This window comes from Thunnus thynnus, chromosome 5 (genome assembly GCF_963924715.1).
Source record: "Thunnus thynnus chromosome 5, fThuThy2.1, whole genome shotgun sequence".
Classification (NCBI taxonomy): Eukaryota; Metazoa; Chordata; class Actinopteri; order Scombriformes; family Scombridae; genus Thunnus; species Thunnus thynnus.
The window spans coordinates 29,280,841-29,300,061 of NC_089521.1; the positions used below are offsets into that span (position 1 = coordinate 29,280,841).

The window sequence follows — 19,221 nt, forward strand, 5'->3', positions numbered from 1 at the left end:
AAAAACACAAGAAGATTTGTTTCAATTTTTCGCACTAAAAGGTTACAAAACCAGTGATATCCTAAAAGGAACTTTCTTGTTTACCCACCTCAGGTATTCTTTATAGAGGAGTCCCTGTTGGTGGCTAATAACAGCAAACTTCTCTTTGTATTCCTCCAGCGTTCCTACGAGCTTCTTGCTTGTTTCCTCCTTGTTTTTGAGCTCCTAATTAATAAAAGGTGTTATAAATGTTTAATTTACAGCTGCGTTGATTTAAGGTTGTTTCTCTCCTACTCTAACGGACACGGTTACACTGACCTGAAGCAGCCGAACAGCATACTCATTGAGGGAACTGATGACCTCAGTGCTGCTGGGCCCCAGGCCTTCAGGGAGGGTCAGAGGTTGGAAGACGACTCCGCTGCTGCTGCCTGACTTCCTTAGCAGCTCCAATTCACCTTCCAGTTGGCTCACCTGACAAGCACATATGAGGGAAATCACAAGCTGTGCCTGGCAGTCAAACCTTTTATTAGTTTGATAATACTGATTTAAGGTTACGCCTGTTACCAGATGTTTATTCAGAATATTTTTTATGGTGGGACAGCATTGCTCCAAATAGCTGAGCACGATTCTATCCGTCACACACTGACAAAATGGACTGTGAGGTGATTATGATCAGGTGATTGCCGTGATAATGCTAATGTCTTTTAAAACATTATGACTTTGTAATAAACAGAGAAATGAAAATAAAATTCATAACACTACCCAAGAGCACAATAAACAAGACAAGGGAATTAAAAAAAACTAGAAGACATGAGAAAAATGACATAAAAGAGACAAAGTGATGTGAAAGATTACAACTGTAGAAGTTATGACAGCTGCTTTAAGGAGAAACTTTTATATAAGACAAGGCTTTCCCCTTTTAAGAAGCCTGGACAAGTATTTAACAAATATATTGCTGGCTGTGTTCTGGGAAACATGGTTTCTATTAAACATTTGTCAGAGATGTTGCATTAGTTGAAATATTGAAACTGAATGTGAGCTGAAAAGTTGAGACAGAAGTTTGTTTACTTCCTTTTCTCTTTGTTATATGAAACAGAAGCAACACATGTCGAAAGCGGAGGAGACTAATTGGTCAAAGAAATGTTCCAGTCATGCTCATTACTCTCAGAGACAGAGAGCATGTCAGCCAGTGCCACTGTCTCTATAAATCTTCATCATGTAAATTTCTTTTGAATTTGTCTGGGTTAACTACTTTCATGTAAGAAAAATATTCTGTTGATTTGGGGAAAAAAAAAGAGAGAGAGTTGCGACACACGGCCGTGAGCGTTGGGAGTTGGCCTCGAATGGCTGCTTGACTTTGAACGACTAGACAAATCAGATTTAAATGTGTGGACAGAAAAAGCTGACAAGATGAACAACACTGCTTTGTTTTCTTGCCAAAGGAAGGAATAAATCCAAAAAGGATTAAGTTGAAGGGTTAATGTACAGTATCATGATTTTACTTCGTCATTATAAGTCAGCACCATCATACGTTTATCCTGACACGTCGGGATGTACCTTTTCTTTGGCTTTGGCGAGCTGACTGAAGCTGCTGGTTGCTTCTTCCCGAGCCGATTTCAACTCCTGCCTGAGTTCTTCGTTTCTCCCCACCAGCTGATGTATTTGAGATTTGAGGTGTGAGGCGGAATCAGACGGCCCGCTCATGTTGTAGACATCTGTAGCCTGTGATGTGAGGGAGGAGCAGAGTTGAAACGCTGTAAGTACCAACTCAAAAACAGAAATAAAGAAGATAATTGTACTTACATCAATAAATATTCACAGATATAGTATTACATATAACTACTTGCCCTTGATACTTCCCTGCTACTTCCTCTTGTGCTGGACATGTCTGATTCCAGCAATGTGAAGTCGAAGCAAAACAATCATCTTCATCAGCTGTTTTACATTTGACTTTCTATTGGATTTTCTCATGGTGGAAGACAGCACGGCACAATCATCCAAAAGTTCAACTACTCTCACCTTTCTCTTGTTCGCTGTGTTTGTTGTTTATTATGTTGCTACGTGACAAGACATCTGTTTTATCAACTGACAGAAACCATTGAAATACCTAAAGAGGAGACAATGGCCATTGTTCTCAGCAAGGAACGCAATAAAAGGTGCAAATTGAGATTGTGGGAAACATGAGAAACTATAAACAACAAGAATCATGTGATCACATTGTAGACGCATGGTACATTTCTGAATCTGTAACGGAGGAGAGCTCAGCATTCATCGTCATATCTAAATGATACGTTTGAGGTTATACTGGCTGTATTGGGCTCAATATGCCTTTGCATGAGTGACCTTTTATGTCAAAATGATTATTGTAGAGTAAAATGTGCATCTGTAAAAGCATCTTGACTGATCTGTTAAGTTAATGAAATATGATGCTAATATCTAACGCTGCTACCGCTATATCTACAACTAATACAACTAGCGCTCATCTCATTACGCTCATCTCCTTCAAGAGAAGTACCTTTTCCATTTTCCTTTCAAACTGTATCAAAATGCGGTTAAGTTAAACACATTAAAGGCAGTCAAGTGGCATTTTATAATATTACAGAACATTTATTAGAGGATGAGACAGCAGAACAGGTTTTAGTCTCTGGTCAACTTTAAAAGCGAAGCCAAGGAAATGTCACAAGGGATGCTAATTTGATCAGCGTCAAGAGAACAGAAGACAGATGAGACGACCAAAAAACCGACACAGGTGAAGTGCCAAGACTAGCTTGTGAGAGACTCACAAAACCTCATCAGATCTTTGTTGATGAATTTGTGTCCGACCTGCCAAAACCTCAACACATAGTTGGAACACCAACAAGGGAACTGCAATTTGTCTTCGCAATGGAGTGCGGCATGCTGACTTAGGCCTGAATATGATGCCACAGTTGAAAAGATGGTGCACAACTACACACACTTGTGAACGCTGTATTGACAGATGTATAAAGCCATGATATGCATCAGATGCTGAAGTAAAAATCACAACTTTGAACACCTACAAAAATCCTGACTGGATGACTGAGCTGTTACTGGTCATGGGAAACAGACTATTGTGCCAAAAAGCTCAGCCTTAAAAATCCTTTAAAAATAAAATATGGTGCCTGGGAGATACTTACATTAGCCAACCTCTCCAGTCTGGGAATATTGATGGCAGCGTCAAACGGAGCGTTCTCCTGATGCATCCTCATGGCTCGGAGGACGTCTTTCAGTGCAGCCTCCAGATCTCCTTTCACTTTTGACAGCTCATCCACTTTGAGATAACGCACAGAAGGGAATAGTATCATTGAAGCAGCGACCTCTGAGGTGTTTTATTCTCTTAAGAAGGTTCATGTTTTGAAAATATATTGAAATAATGATCCCCGAGGTAAATGTTCTCCAGCTTTTAAACTGTTATCAGACAAACAAATCTACGGCTCATGGAGGTGATGCAACAGGAGAGCCTTGGATGAAAAGCGTGGCTGTACTTACATTTGGCCTGAAACTGGGTCTTGTGGAGTTCCAGCTCTCTCTCCTTCTTTTTTAGTTCTTTTTCTAGGTATTCGTTCTGCAAAGAAAAGTTTACATCACCGAGAAGGTTACGATTAAAAGCGGAAACCATTTCAGCTACAGGTGCAAAATGTATTACACTTATTATTGGCACTAAACCAGAAACAGCTCTATAAAACTTAATTTGTCTGTTCAAGGTACTGCAAATTTCCTAACGGCTGGTACTCTGGGGCAAATCGACATGTTTCAGAGTCTGATAATGAGCTTAAATTCAATCACATCAATCATTAATTCATTTTTTGCCTATTTTTATTGTTTAAAAAGCAAAAACAGTCTGCAAATTTTATCCCTTCTAATTGTTCCACCTGCCTAATTTACTTCATCCTCGATTGTACGCAACATAACACTTTACTGCTTTCTCTGAGGTCTAATTATTTCTGTTTGTTGAATCCGAGCCTCTACGATGAATACGATTTAATGTGTTTAAGTGTTGCAGATGTCCATGGAACTGTTTTATTTCATGGCATCCTACAGACATTGGCACAGATGACTAATTTAATGAAGTACTTGGATACATGACATCAGCTGATTCACATCCAAACAACTTATCACGCATCTGTAAAGGTAGATTAAAAGAAGATGAATTTGTGAATTAATCATTTAATTCCTCCCCTCATTGTTCTTCTCCTTGTATCTTTATTTTTTTCTTAAATTATTCTGAATTTTTATTTTATTTGCCTCCTTTGGTTTTGTGTGTAGAAAAGGATATTCTCAATCTAAACAAGACTACCCTGGAAAATAAACTGAAACATTAAACACAGACCAAACATTTGAGCTGTCGATAAGAACATCAAACAGCTCTGAAAATGATTGAAATCTATGGCTTCATCAGAGCGAAGGTAGGTTGACATCAGGAGCTTACCTTGTGTCTAATCTCTTCATCTGTGTACGTGCTGCTCTGATGAAGAGACAGCTGCACTGTTCTGCTGGACCTGACGTCATCCTCCAGGAGGCTCGACTGTGGGATCCCTGAGGACACGGCTGATCGTTACTAAGACTTCAATACATCAATGAAATAAATACGTTAAAATATTCCGTCTGTATGACACTTTAAAGGAGTAACGAAGTGCTAAAAAGATTATGAGACGGTAATAACGTCTGATAGGAAACACTTGGTTACGCAAAATAAAATATAACATATTTTCTCACTTATGTTTAGCGGCATCAAGCCATGCAGGTACTTTTGATTTTACCAACGGAGGTTTCGAGATATACGTATCTCAGATTTCCCAAATATAATAGAGGTGAATTGAATTTTGTTTGTGGTCCAAAGCAAAAGAAAATCAAACCAGAAATACATCTAAAAATTGTTTGTTCCTAGAGGGGGTGTCGCAATCACTCTGGATGATACAATGAACACACTGTCCGTTTTCCAGGAACACCGTTTCTGGAAAGACACAGCTAATGCTGCCTCATCACGCTAATCAGATCAATTATTCAAATGCTCGAACGTAAGAGGAGGTCAAATCATTCCTCCAAAGTTTTGGTTGAGACAGATGAGTGGTGGTCTTACCAGAGATACAATGACCAACAGACAGATGTAACTAATCATTGGTGTTATGTAACCATATCATTTTTGTGTCACCTCTCTCCTTCGCCATGCGTCTGATTTGTTTCTTTAGCTCCAGTCTTTCCTCTTCAAGCCGTTCAATCTAGGAGGAGGTCAAGCGGTGAGGTGAAAGGAACTTATAGAGCGTAGCGGTTATACACGCAATGATTCTAACCTTTGTGATCCCACTTTACCTCTTTGGTGAGGACTTGGTTTTCTGCTTTGTACTGCCGTTGTTTGAGATCTTTGGCTCGCTTGAACTCTGTCAAATCCACTTCCTGCTTTGGTTCCAGGCCTTTGGAGTCATGAAATAAGCAAGCAGAAGATTAATTTTGTTGCTTCAGGTCAATGTTGTCTAAATAGACTGAGATAGGGACTGTAAAGTTGTTTTTTTTTTTTTTTTTTTTTTAAATCTGACCTAGTTTTTCTCGGAAATCCTCGTTTTCATCCATGAGGTCATTGATTCTCATCTCAAGCTGGTTGATCTCTTTGGTCATGGCCTCTGCCTCACGATCTCTCACTCTAATTTGATTTTTACACTCTTTGATCTCCGCAATGGCTGCTTCCAGGCCATAAGTGCCCTGTAATACAGAAACAGAGCCGTGATTACTCGTCTATCAAAAAGCGTGTCTTGTCTCACTTCCTTTATTTCCTTGTTTTTCAACTCGTACGCTTTTTTGGAGAAATCAGGATGCGATTAGACACGGTGGAAAACAAACACTGAGCTTGTAAAACCCAAAAAGCATGTTGATCACACCACAGTCACATAGTCATTTCAATGTCTCTATTAAAAGTCAAGATGGACAGAAAAAAAAAAAAACATAGGCCTCGCTTCTGGGAAATTCAGCTCAATTAATTTGATATGGATTAAAACAATCTTTGATGGAAGCCAAAAGTAAAAAAAAACAAAGGGGAAAGAGTGGGTTTTTGTAGACTTACAGACTCGTACTGGCTCAAGCGGTTTGAAGCCTCAATGAGCGCTTTGTCTTTGTCCTCAGCGTGAGCTTCCGCGAGTTTTAACACCCGTTCTGCTTCCATCGCTCTGGTCTCTGCGGCTTCCAACTTGGACTTCAGCTCCTCCATCTTTCGCTGCTGTACGGCCGATTGCGGGCCTTGGATAAGAAAAAGGAAAGTATTTCTTGAAAGTTTGAGATTGCGAGACACCAGAATTTACTTGCCAGTTCTTCAGGTTCACCTCGATATAAGAGTAAGTAACCTTAAAGACCTTTTTAACTTCACCGCACGTCAATAACCGCACGAGTCCTGTAAGCTTGGCTGATATTTCGCAGATGTACGGAGTGAAATTAAATTAAATTCAATACATTGAGATTTTGGGGGTGAAGGTTTTTGATGTTAAACTTTTCCTAGAACCCAAACTCTAACCATTAAATTCCCCTTTAAAAGGCGTGAGAACCACAAAAAGTCTCACCACACATTGAAGGACTTAACTTTTATAGTACCTCCTCATTAGGGCTGGAGCCAGTGCAACCATTATTACTAGAAATGCTTGCAGTCCACGATTTAGAGTAAAAAGGCCGGTGACATGGTCTTGTAGGAGTCAGAACTCAACCTTCATCATATGCATCCTCATGTGGGTGTTTTGTTAAGAACCTTAAGCAGCGATCCGCTCACCTCTGTCTTTCTTTGTGGACGTCTTTAGCTCCTCGATGAGCAGGGTGTGCTTCTCCATTTCCCCCGTATACTGCTCCACCTGCTCGCTCAGCATCTTGATTTGATTATCTCTCTCCTGGACGGCCTTTAGGGTATTCACCCGCGATTCAAAAATAATGAGAATTTATGTGTAAGACTGAGCTCAGCTATACCTGTAGCACTGAAACATAAGCGCTTTCATCATTAAGGAAATTTATGAAACGAAAATAAGGGGAGCCTGAGGGTGAGAGGCACATGACAGATGCACGAAGAGCAGAGAAACTTACACCGCATAGCTCATATATGACCTGGCCCGGGACAGCGATGGAGACAGAAGGGAGGACAGGTTGATAAAACGTGACAAAGTGAAGAGAGAATGCAGTGGGTAGGAAAAATAACAGATAGATGGAAAAACATGAGATGACAGATGCCTCAGATTCAGGATTCCCCGATTCACATGCTGACTTGTGAAGACCTTTAAATATTGTAACTGGGATGTTGTACAGTATGTAGTGTCTGAATGTGGTCCTGAGGTCACACGGTTATAGTAACAGCTCTTTTGACATATGTGCTATGACACCACATATGATACTACTTTAACCAGGAATAATTTAAATCCTTGAGCATCCTTATATCCTCTACTTCCTTTGGTTGGAATAAATATTAATTCAATATTAAAGCGACTACAAGTTACAGTAACTCCAATACATCATTAAACTGACTGGATTGTCTACTCTATAAAAAGATCCTGTGGTGTAAATGTCAAGTTTCTAATGTTTTACTCATAAAAATGCATCTACACAGACGCATGCAGCACCGTGAATGATGCTAAAGCATAACGACCCACATTCAGTACACCGCAGCGGTAGGAGATAAGAGGTATACAAGATATAGACGGGGGGAGGATTCATTCTTCCACACCTGTTGCAAGGCAATAATGTTGCTTTTATCCAAGTCCAACTGGGCTGAACGCAGCTTTTCTCTCAGGTCGCGGATCATCTGCTGGTACACCAAAATTTCCTCATCCTTCCCAGAGAGCACTCTCTAAGAGCGAGGAAACAATCATGTCAGCACGGTGGAAAACTCAACATAATGTTGTACAAATGTTACTGACTATTGTGAAGAAGCATAATGATGCAGAAATTCACTTTAAGTCCCAGGAACTAAAGAGCACCACAAGGTAAATCATAATCAATCATAGTTAGTCTTTGTTTCGAGCTTTGATTGAAACAAAACAGAAACACAGTCCTGGCCTTTTTAGTTTATTGTCTGACTATGACACATGACTGAGATGTTTGAATTGATATTGCAAATGAGACATGCAGAGGTATTTTATGGTTGTTTATTTCTGTTTTAGTACATCACTGTATTGATACAATTGTCCTTCTTTTTCTCTCATTTGCACACTGTATTTAAATCAGTCTTGCTTTACACTAGTTGGTAAATTGACCACATAACTACTAAATAACAAGAAATTTCCACCCCTAGTGTTTGCTTATTCTGTAAATTAATTCTGTACTCAAGTCCTAACAGCCTTGAGGCTTGTGTTTGACCAATGAGTGACACTCAGTAGAGCGAGCTCCACCCAGATAGTTCCTCAGCTTTCAGAAAGTACTAACCAAGACTCTTTGAGGAACTAAACTTGCTGGTTCCTCTGATCGAAAGGCAAGTAAAGTTTCTGAGTTCATAAAAAGGTTCCCGGGTTACACGGCACTAAAAGGAAGCATAACTCTTCACCTTTGTTAAAGTTTTCCTTTAAGTACATCTGGCGTGAAGGAAATAGTCACAAGAGGCCCCTTTTTGAAAGTTGTAAATATGACATTCGATTACCCACCTTCCACTCCTCCACTTTAGCATTGACTGCTGCCATAATTGGGTCATCCTCTTCTGTCATGCTATGAATCTTATCTGTTAACTCTCTGACCTGCACATGAAACACACACACACACACACACAGAGGCATGATTCAGCATGTGGCTTCAACACTGTGTGATAATAACACACTTCTTATATGTGATATCGATTATGTCAGGCAACTCAGCCCAACATGAAACATATTTTACAAGCCACCCACAGACTTAGGTAACAGAATACATTCCTGTGACAAAAAATAGGGAGAAGTAGTTCATTGAGTAGGGTCTTTACTTGCAGCTTTGCATGATCCCTCTCTTTCCTGAGTTGGTCCATAATGGAGTCGGTCTGCTGTACAACAATTTTCATCTTGTTGTACTCGTCTGTCATCTTCTCCATCTCCTTCACCGACTCCTCCAGACTTTTCTGCATCTGCTCATTCTGTGTCTTCAGGTGTACGTTTTCGTCCTCGGCTCGCTAACGGACACAAAATAACACATGTTACGAATCAGCAGTACAAAGAGCAGGTAATAAAAACAGCTGGAAGCAGTAATTAAATTATAGTAAATGATTAGTTAATCGAAAACATTGATATTTCATGTTTTCTGCAGTGCACATAGTTGAGGTTTTTTTCTATGCCGAGAGGTCTTGGTGGTTCTATATTTCTCTAAGACTAAAGAATGGTACTATTGCCATGCTTGACGAGTAATGGTCTGTTACCTCACTCACCAGCTGGTATAGTAGACTAACAGATTAATAGATTGTACCTGCAGGTCTTCCAAACATTGGTAGAGCTGGCGATTGGCCAGGTTGAGCTTCTTCTGGGTCTCAGCGTTCTCGTCTCTGGAAGGGACCGGCTCCTTCTGGTCCAACTCTCCGCGATAAAAGTCCACATCCTGCTGGAGCTGCTCGTTCTGATGTGGTACAGGAAGGGGACATAGTCTCAGAAGAGGTGCTGGATCCAATGTGTTGTGTAGAAGGATGATCATCCTTTTATACAGGCCAACGACTTTTACATAATAGCTTGGATGGACCACCTTCTCGTTTATTGAATTTATATTAAGATATATATGTCAAATATACTCTCTCTACTACTACAAAATCTACAATGTTGTTTTAAACAGGAACACCACTAAACTGCACTATTGGTCTTGTACATACATTTTATTTATGCACACTGGTTTAGAACAGAAGACTGTATACACTGTATGATCCCTAACTTTGATTTATTTGTTATCTGTAGCCAGTTCTTCCTGTACCTACATACTGGGTCTTATCTTATCTATGTTGTGTTAAACTTTTTCATATTCTCAACCTTTCACACTGTACACTCTGTTACTGTACAGCCCAACCAATACAAGATTATAAAAAAAAACTATGTAATGATGACACTGTTTCTAAATTACCTCAGACCTAGTTTAAGGTCATTTAGAAACAGCATTTCTGTGCTGAAATTCCTTGTTACTAATCAGCTGACATATATTGATCCGGATATATTTGCAATAAGCTAATATCAGCTTGACCAATTCATCGGTCTATCTCTACAGTCTCTCTTGCCTATACAATAACTATTTGTAATTCGACTAGCCTTTGCCAGGTGAGTCAAAAGTGTTTTTGGACTCAACACCCACATACATACCAAACATAAAATTATCTGGCAGCTCAGATTTGTAACAGCAGTAATACACGTTCAGTACCATCCACAGTCCATTGAGACCACCTCTAGAGAAATATTTCAAGTGTGTGATGTATGTCTTGGCTCACTTGTACCTTTATCCAACTACAAGTACTATCATACCTACTTTGAAGAACTAAAATCTTATTTTTACTAAACTACACAACCTATACTTCTTACCTTCTTCTTAAGTTTTTTTATCTATGCGAACAGAATAGAAAGAGATGAAAAGAGATGATGAAATTCTGGGAAAACATTCATATGAGCAAATGACGGCAGAGCACATGAGACTACACACGTTTACAGTGAAGTAAGAATCCACGGCTTATATTGTGTACTGATTGAGGATGAAGTGATGAATGACAATACTGCTTCAGAGATCTTTATGATCTGTTTGATGGAGCGCCAGCTGTTACATACCTCTCTTTTCAGCTTCTTGACTTCATCCTCGGCCTCCTCCGCTCGCACAACCAACTGAGAAAACACCGAGATAAGAGTACAAGATACAGAAACTTAGTGAGAATTTAACCACATCGAATGCAAAGCACACATCTGTTACATTTGCACTTGGAGAGATTTAGGATAAGAATGCAAAAGTGTTTTTACATGAGGCCTAATGTGGGCTAACTAATAAACTAATATGTATAGGTCATCCAAGGACTAAATACAGAATCCACAGTCCTGTTCTAAACATCGGAATTATGGGTAACGTGGTCATACCTCCTCATTGGTTTTCTTTTCCTTTCCCATTTCTTTCTTTAACTGGGTCAACTCCTTCTCCCTGTGCTCTAGCTGGGTCTCGAGCTGCCGAATCTCATCTCTCAGGAAGCGGTTGTCTGGCCCAGTGCTGGGGTGCTGAGCCGTATGGACCGGACACAAGGCATGCAAACACCCAAACAACCCCCAACAAGACACCTCTTAGTCTCCCATCATCTAGATGTTTACAACAGTGATACATGCACGCATTGTCATTAACAAGTTCTTAAACGAAGATTACCTTTCTCCTTGCAAAGTAAATTATGTGAGTGCAAATTCTGATTACATACAAACCTTTAAAAAAGTAAAATAATTATGATTAACTTGAAAGCAATAATGGCTGTGAGCATGTGAGGAATTAGCTGTAATCCTCTTAGGTGCTGTCTTTCAGTGGTCAGCACAACCAATCTCTTTGCAGCCACGGATACACTCTATGATTGGCTAAAAGATTAGGCACTGTTGCCGGAAGTAAAGAAGCATGAAGGGTAATTTCCAGTCAAACATATCAGTGCAGTCTTTCACATTTATATCGGTGCCAGCATTCATCCCAAGAATAAAAATAGAACACCTCAATAGCTCAGGGAGTAACATATATGTTAAATACAGTATGTAAGTATGCAGACAAATAGACAAACAGCTGCATAGATAAACAGACAGATGCTGAAAAGCCTTACCTTGCGCTCTTGCTCCAATCTCGACACCTTGGCAAGAAGTTCCTTTTCTACAGTCATAATCAATGATTTAAACAGTGTCATTTGCTAGCAAAATGCATTTGAAATGCATAAAACATTTTGATTACTAAACTTGATCTCAGTACTAACCAGTTTTGGCATGCTTTACACCAACGTCATCTAAGAAGTTGAAGGCGACGGTAAGTTCCCGATCCTTTATCTAACAGGGAGGGGAAGAGAAGACGATTACGTCTAAAATGACAATGTGAGTTATACAATAAACAGTCTTGCTTCTTGAAATACATTACATATGCAAGAGGGCTATTGGTAGATGTGCATGAGAGAGATCAGAATATAGGAGTAAAAAGACACAACACCTTCAAAAGGGCCTGAAACACTCTTAGGATGTGAATAATGTTCTCTGGAGCTTTATCCTTCACTTCCCATTCTTCTGTCTGCATGGAAAACATGGTTCAATATGACAAACGGTCAAATTTGTAGTCATTCAAGTCTGAAATAATAATGATCTGACACTGTGCAAGAACCAGGAGTGATAAAATATTTCATTGACACTTAGGATAATTTTAAATTTTGTTCTAATCAGAGTTCAGAAGACAGAATGTACACTTTACATAGATTTACTAAATCACATGTGCAGGCCTAGGGACAGACAAAACAAAACAATCAGATAAGTAGCCTATGTTTTGCTGACAAAAGCCAGTGAGCAGGGATATGTAATACCCTGAACAATAATCTCAGATCAGCAGGACAGTCTGCTTTGTACAAGTACCCATAGCCATGGCAAAGAGCCAGCGCTAGTGTGGATACAACATGTCATTTAAAACCAGAGAAACAGGTGGTGGTTGGAGAATGTGTGGCGTAATTAATACTGATGTGTAGTGTGGACAATTACCAAAGCGAGCATAGTGAAGACCTCGTCCACTTGGTGTTTTCCACATTCATGGAGGTTCGCTGCATCAATTCTCGCAACTTTATCCCACTCAAGAGCAGCAGGCATCTTGGCCATTTGCGTGTTTGTTAATATTTTACAAGGAATCGAGCAGACAGCGGAGTGATAGCTGAATTAGCGTTGTGTTAGTGTTAGCTTGTTACCTCATTTTAGTTAGAAGGGCTATGGCTAAATATCGTTGTGTTTCTCAAAATTAGCTCTAACGTAACTCTTCGCATTAGGCTAAAATGAGTTTAGCAAATGCTACATTTGTAACGACGTTTATTTTCTTCAGACTGTCAACAGAAATCCAGTGACCAAGCAACCATACTTGTTTTCATTAATTTCCTAGCTGTTGTGGTTTATAAGTTAGCTATCGTTAAGTTAACGTTCAACTGAATGTCTGTTACCCACGCTCAGTAAGACAGGTTGTATTAAATATGTTCACGCTAGATGGATAACATAGGCTAACGTTACAGATAATTAAAAATGACAGTTAACAGCTTCCCTATGGTTTCCATGATATGATGCTTTGGCTGCTAGGTTACCGATGACAACAGCGACAGTCAGTAACTAATAAAGGTAACGTTAGTCCACAAGAAAATAAAAGTAAACGGCTAACGCCAAGAGTGGACCCTTGCAAGGCACTTTACCAAGATATCCAGACGATGTGGATATAACGTTATCACAAAGCACTTAAGTCGTATACAGCTTGATAATGGCTGCATACACTTCAGTTTGTCAAAAAAGAAGAAACTCCGAAGCTGGCTAAGCTAACGTTTAACTTGCGCGGTCACCTCTGCACCGGAAGTAATAGCGATGACGCGTTGAAGCTAGCTTGCACAAGTGGGATGCTGTTTTCTGACTTGTGTAGTACTCCCTTTGTGTTTTACCATTCCAAGTTTTTGATATCACCTCTGCAGTCGTCGTCTGCTTTGCTAGGGTCACGGTAGGTAGGAAATTCAATAAAGGCCTAGACATACATCGGCGCCCACCTTATTTGGAGTACTGACAAGCTAGTTAGCATTAGCTGTGAAATTAACTAGTTAGCTTTGCCGTTAGCTAACGGTATAATGCAGCAGCCAGTCTGTTTTAGGCTTTTTGTGCTTTTATATCACCACGATTAAGCGGTAACAATGTCGATCTAATTAATTTGACCAGTGCCTGCTATTATATAGCCTTTTAAGCAGTCATATTAGCTAGCTTTGGTTTTATATTGCTGGTAGAATACCCCCTCCGTAGCTTTTGCTCTCTACAGTCAGCTGTTATTTTTATACCAGTTGCTAGACCATTTGATTTTTCAGCATGTGATCCATTATCCTCACCCATAGTTTTACGTGTTGGGTAGCTGTCAGCCAGGTTATACAATGTACCCAATATTGAGACGAGTGCAAACAGCCCAATCCATTAAACAGGGTGGCAGGCTATTTGTAGGGTGTTACTGTGGAGTGATAATATTACCACCTCAAATTTGAAGTCATCGCATTATCACCAACTTATCAAAGAGGAGTTGTGAAACGGGGCTTAACATACCTATATGTGAGGAGAAAACAGTATGCTAAGTACTTTTGAAGAATGACATTTTCTGTTGTTAAATTGATTGGTTGTGAAAATTCAGTCAGAAAGTCAGTCCAGTCAGGAAATCAATGTACAGTACAAGGTACCTGCTTTACATCTATTTATGTCAGTTAACTTGAAACCTCTTTGTTTTCCTGTACAGTGATCAATGACGGCTTTGGTCAGCCATGGCTGTCGTGTCATGGAAGGAGATTTTACTTTTGACTGGAATGGTGGTGGGATGTTACTGGAACAGTCTGTCATGTGGCTTCGTGTTTGATGATGTCTCAGCAATCCTTGACAATAAGGACCTACGGCCCTCAACTCCTCTCCGCAACCTATTCCTCAATGACTTCTGGGGAACACCCATGGCTGAGGTAAATGATGGTCCAAGACACACCTCTGTGCTCTATCAGTACAGGCTTACTTTTAGTTTACATTTGGAAACAATGACATTATGATTTAAACTTAAATTGCATTTGTCACACATTTATATGAAGTTTCAGGGCTGGTTTATTAAAAATATAAAATGTTTATTAGTCTAGAGCCAACTGTTTTGATAATCAATTACTTATTTGATTCCAGCTTCTCAAACATGATTATAATCTGATTTCTTTAGTGTTCTTTCCATGATAGTAAACAGACTATATTTGAGTTTTCTGACATTTTAGAGACTAAACAACTAATCAAGCAAACAAAGAAACAATTGGTCAACTGACCTGCATCTGACAACATGTATATGTATCCCACTACAGGAGCGGAGCCATAAATCTTACCGACCCTTGACCGTACTCACCTTCCGACTGAACTACCTCTTCAGTGAGCTGAGCGCTGCCTCCTACCATCTTCTCAATGTGGTTTTACACGCCGTAGTATGTGTGCTTTTCCTGCGAGTGTGCCGTTTGTTCCTGGACAAGAATTTCAGCTTGGTGGCAGCATTATTGTTTGCTGTGCACCCCATCCACACTGAAGCTGTAAGTTCACATTGAACTGATGAAGTCAAGTAATGTCATGTATGTTATGGGGGGGAAAAAAACTTGAATGACAGAGCAATTGCTTCAAAGTGATCCATTGGACTTTTGTAAAGTTGAAGATTACTTTACTGATTTGTTTCCTGTTGACACAGGTCAGTGAGGCATCAATGTTAAGTGTGAAGTAAACGGCTTTTAGTTATGGAAGAAGTTTGATTTGTTAGAATGGGTAGAAAGGTGGGGTTGTTGAAAATTGTGTCGGTTGAACTTTTCAGTCAAACCCATTAGTGCAGCATGAGGTCACTGAAGAGATACCAATTTCTAGGAAGCAGCATTTTTTCAGTAAAATCAGGTGCCTGTTTCATAAGATCTTCAGATTAGTTCTTCAGATCTAGGCATGAAATACTGAGCATTTATCCTCATAGCCAAAAGTCAGATAATATCTGAACTGAAGTTCCTACCCCAGGTGATGCCCTGCCACTGCTGGAAAGGCTCAGTTGACATGTTGGAGAAACGCTGAGGCATATATCCGATCTTAAAGGACTCAGATCAGGATCGAGGCCAAAAAACGTGATAGGGACATCCATAGTTATAACAGCATTGATAAGTAGCAGACAAGTGGTGTTGCAGCGGCATCATCCACACAAATGATTACCAGCACCCCATTGCTTGACTTTCACCGTCCACGTGAGCATAAATTGGGCAAAATCTGTATTTTTCAAACCATGCAACATAGCAAGACAATCCTTAGTGCACAAACTTCCGTCCCTTGTCTGTTGCTTACAACACTACTATAACATCACTGCCTCGGCATCGCTCCAGCATGCACACTGGCCCTGTCTGTGGGGTGGGGCATCATGGTCAGAAGGTGCTTTAGTTTTTCCTGAACAAGTGGCCAAATGTGTGGCTTCTCCTCAAGATCAATGCTAAAAATCACAGGATTTTTAAAAACAAGATTACAGTGAATAGGAAGTGAACAAACTGTCCATGCTAATATATTATTAGTTCTTGGCCCATAAGGCCTGTTTAGGGTGTGACACTACCTTATCCAAGACACCTCCCGCTTACTGTGACTGTGTTTACATGCATAGTATTCATTCACTTACAACAAAATTAACTCCATTCAGTGCAAACTGCCATTTTAATCCCCTCTGTTTATCAAGTACCCTTTCCCTCTGACCGTGGACATCGGACATTGTCTCACATTTTTAAAAATGAATGCAATATATTTTAAGATTAATTTTGAAACAGAAAGCCAGTCATTTTTACAGCCATTTATTACGGATAACATCCATGATAGCGTTTTTCTCAGGAACGAAAACAAGAGGGAGGGGAAAAAAATAACTTAATTATTAACTACGTCTTTATCGAACTTCAGCGGAAACCAAAAACCTTTTGCTTGTCGTTAATCATTTGAACTTGATCTTATATCCTCTTTAGACTCTGTCTGAAAAACCTCTTCCTCAATTAGGACTTGTAATTCATCCTATTCAACGTAGCTGAACTGATGACCAGACAGTCCCTGACCAGAGTAGGAAAAAAAACAAAGAAAACATTCTGTTTCTCGGGGTGGAGCGCTACTGTTACACAGCATGCACCACTGCGCCAGTCGTCCTCATGGTGTTCTCTTAATCTATGCAGAGTCTCTCAGACTTCTTGAATGGAAACAATTTGCCTCACAAATGAGCCCTTAGAGTTAGTCCAGCGAATGCCCTTCATGTTATCACTGTCTGGAATCTCTCTCTGAACGGGTCATTTGTTTTTGAGTTATGCTCCAAGCACTGAAGGTCCCTTCATGATAAGTACGTACAAAGAGTTCCTGTGTGTCTCCCGGTCTTTCTCAGTGTGTTTTTTGGTTATCTGTCTTTTTTTTTGAATCGAGACTTCAGTTTTTTTAGTATCTCCCAAGTTTCTTCAAATACAAATTATTATGTGTCCTCCACATAATAATGCGGAATACACATGAAATGGCATCAGGGGGGGAAAGCCCTCACTGAACAGACGTAGCCCCAGACACTGTAGTCAGATGATGAAAAGTCAGACATTTACGAAATAGAATTTGAGCTAATTTGTGATTTGAACTAAGTGTAGTCAGTTTTCCTACCATTCTGTTGAATTAGATTTGATGGAGTGACAAGGCATTTAAAGGCTGTCTGTAAGCATATGATCTGTATGTTCCTTAGATGCCTCGCTTAGATTTCCTTGTTACTTTTAAAATGTGTCTTCCTCTGACTTTATGAATGTTGTGTGAATGTACTTAACTTCATATGGCCACCATGACAAGAGATGTCATAAAGTAGGTTGTTCACTTATTTAGATGATGCAGTCGCTTGTAAAAGAGTTCATGAACAGGCCCAATGCCCTTTACTGTTCAATGTCGATGTTATCAAAGTAAAACAGTTAATCTAGTACAGGGCATACATATTTTCTGGCTCCTGCGTAAGAAACTCTGTCATCTTATCAAGTGAGATAATGCACCGGTGCGGTTACCTCATAAATGAAGTGTAGGCCTTATAGTTTGTTTGTTTTATAGATTTCTAGGCCATGCTGTGATTTATACAAGTTGCAGGTAAATGCGCAGCCAGTGAATTATTTCTTCTGCCACCAAATGACAAATATTAGGTCATGCACGTACTTAGTTTGAATCTGGATGTTAATACCTATTTCTGGAAAGGTGCAACCAGCAGAAAGCCAGCCCCAACACCGGCTGGCTTTTTTCCTTAAGAGCTCAGTGTGCCCTTAAGCAAAAAAAACACTCATGGGATGAGAATAGATAGAGCTTAAGTAAAGTCTACCGTGGAGCTATTTGTGGAGCAGTTTGTGTAGTTTTTAGGTTCTATCTTATTCTAAGAACTCTTTTGGTTATGGTATAAGTGAGACTGTTGTTTCTTCCACATGAGGGCAGTCATCATTTACACAAATGACAGACGTTGCTGTCAGACAGGCTGCTTTAAAGAAACTTATATCTGCTCACCATCCGCTGAGATGATTTACTTGAACGGACCTGTTTTCACAGCTGGATTTAAACATGTGAACTCTCGTCACTGCCAACTGTAGACACGTGTGTCATATTCTCAAATAGACTAGAACAATTATTCTGTGTCTTGCTTCACTTGAGATATATGAGCAATATTGTGGAATCTTTTATTACACTTGTATCACTTTTCTTCCCACGAGTTGAGGTATTACTCATGGTTGTTCTTGACCCCTGTGGAAGGGAGGTCATGTGCTGGTAGGAAGCTCTTTTCAATCTATATGATTTGAACACGACTTATTTTTGGTAGAATTTTACAATTTCATCTGCACCTCAGAGACTTATAATTTAAAAGGTGAAATACAGAAGTGTATTTTATGAAATCTATAGACTGTTGTCTCTTTTATCATCAGGTCACAGGTGTGGTTGGCAGAGCTGAACTCCTTTCTTCAATCTTCCTCCTGGCTGCTTTCCTGGCCTACACCAAATCAACAGGTTCAGACCACTCCATCGGTAAGTCTAATGACCTCATCACATACTAGGTTCATGTCATGTAAGCTCTTTTTTTTCCTATTTGCCCTTCCGTTACGACATTATTGCAAACATAGAAGAGAGAGAGAGACAGGACACTAAACTGAAAATTCTCACTGGTGACTGTATGATCCGAGTGATTCAGACCTACAAGGTTTTTGGCAACGTCGCAGTCATTCTCATTCATTACAGATTAGTAATAGTCCACAGTCAAAGGCTTTTTTTTTTTGAAAAAAGAGCCTTGTGGCAACAACAGGAGTTGGGATACGATCAAATGCCTGGCTCCTGTCAGAGTTTAGAAGCTCTGCATCAGTTTTTCCATCCAACAATTTGTTTTTTCCCCATTGATCTGATAAATATTTGGTACTTCTCTGATTGGTTTATAAACATGGAATCTCTTATGGTGTAATTACTGATCCTCTCCAGACATTTTCTAAGACATATAACATATTCTGCCTTTGATAAAAAAAAAAGAAAATGACTGATGTGGTTTTTCCTTCAATTTCCTTTTTTAAAAATTCCC

At 39.7% G+C, this 19,221-nt stretch overlaps 2 protein-coding genes across 3 annotated transcripts in view; one reads left to right on the forward strand and one right to left on the reverse strand.

Annotated features, from left to right (window-relative positions):
- Positions 1 to 13,426, reverse strand: part of cep290 (centrosomal protein 290) — a 49,370-nt gene extending 35,944 nt beyond the window's left edge. Inside the window, exons 1-21 of one of the 2 annotated variants that reach the window (XM_067590610.1) lie at positions 12,630 to 13,426; positions 12,094 to 12,171; positions 11,867 to 11,936; positions 11,720 to 11,766; positions 11,010 to 11,144; positions 10,710 to 10,763; positions 9,382 to 9,528; positions 8,909 to 9,091; positions 8,598 to 8,687; positions 7,685 to 7,807; positions 6,746 to 6,869; positions 6,053 to 6,225; positions 5,532 to 5,694; positions 5,308 to 5,408; positions 5,150 to 5,216; positions 4,427 to 4,533; positions 3,487 to 3,562; positions 3,135 to 3,268; positions 1,537 to 1,701; positions 298 to 450; positions 89 to 204 (exon numbers count right to left, since the gene is read on the reverse strand). In XM_067590610.1, the coding sequence (XP_067446711.1) occupies positions 89 to 204; positions 298 to 450; positions 1,537 to 1,701; positions 3,135 to 3,268; positions 3,487 to 3,562; positions 4,427 to 4,533; positions 5,150 to 5,216; positions 5,308 to 5,408; positions 5,532 to 5,694; positions 6,053 to 6,225; positions 6,746 to 6,869; positions 7,685 to 7,807; positions 8,598 to 8,687; positions 8,909 to 9,091; positions 9,382 to 9,528; positions 10,710 to 10,763; positions 11,010 to 11,144; positions 11,720 to 11,766; positions 11,867 to 11,936; positions 12,094 to 12,171; positions 12,630 to 12,743 (2,420 nt within the window). In that variant the 5' untranslated portion in view covers positions 12,744 to 13,426. The remainder of the gene's footprint in view (positions 1 to 88; positions 205 to 297; positions 451 to 1,536; positions 1,702 to 3,134; positions 3,269 to 3,486; positions 3,563 to 4,426; positions 4,534 to 5,149; positions 5,217 to 5,307; positions 5,409 to 5,531; positions 5,695 to 6,052; positions 6,226 to 6,745; positions 6,870 to 7,684; positions 7,808 to 8,597; positions 8,688 to 8,908; positions 9,092 to 9,381; positions 9,529 to 10,709; positions 10,764 to 11,009; positions 11,145 to 11,719; positions 11,767 to 11,866; positions 11,937 to 12,093; positions 12,172 to 12,629) is intronic. The other variant, XM_067590611.1, reaches the window with a different exon arrangement.
- Positions 13,427 to 13,458: 32 nt separating this feature from the next.
- tmtc3 (transmembrane O-mannosyltransferase targeting cadherins 3) overlaps positions 13,459 to 19,221 on the forward strand; it is a 29,910-nt gene continuing 24,147 nt past the window's right edge. The window contains exons 1-4 of the mRNA XM_067590612.1: positions 13,459 to 13,614; positions 14,386 to 14,599; positions 14,978 to 15,196; positions 18,581 to 18,680. Of these exons, the coding sequence (XP_067446713.1) occupies positions 14,411 to 14,599; positions 14,978 to 15,196; positions 18,581 to 18,680 (508 nt within the window). The 5' untranslated portion in view covers positions 13,459 to 13,614; positions 14,386 to 14,410. The remainder of the gene's footprint in view (positions 13,615 to 14,385; positions 14,600 to 14,977; positions 15,197 to 18,580; positions 18,681 to 19,221) is intronic.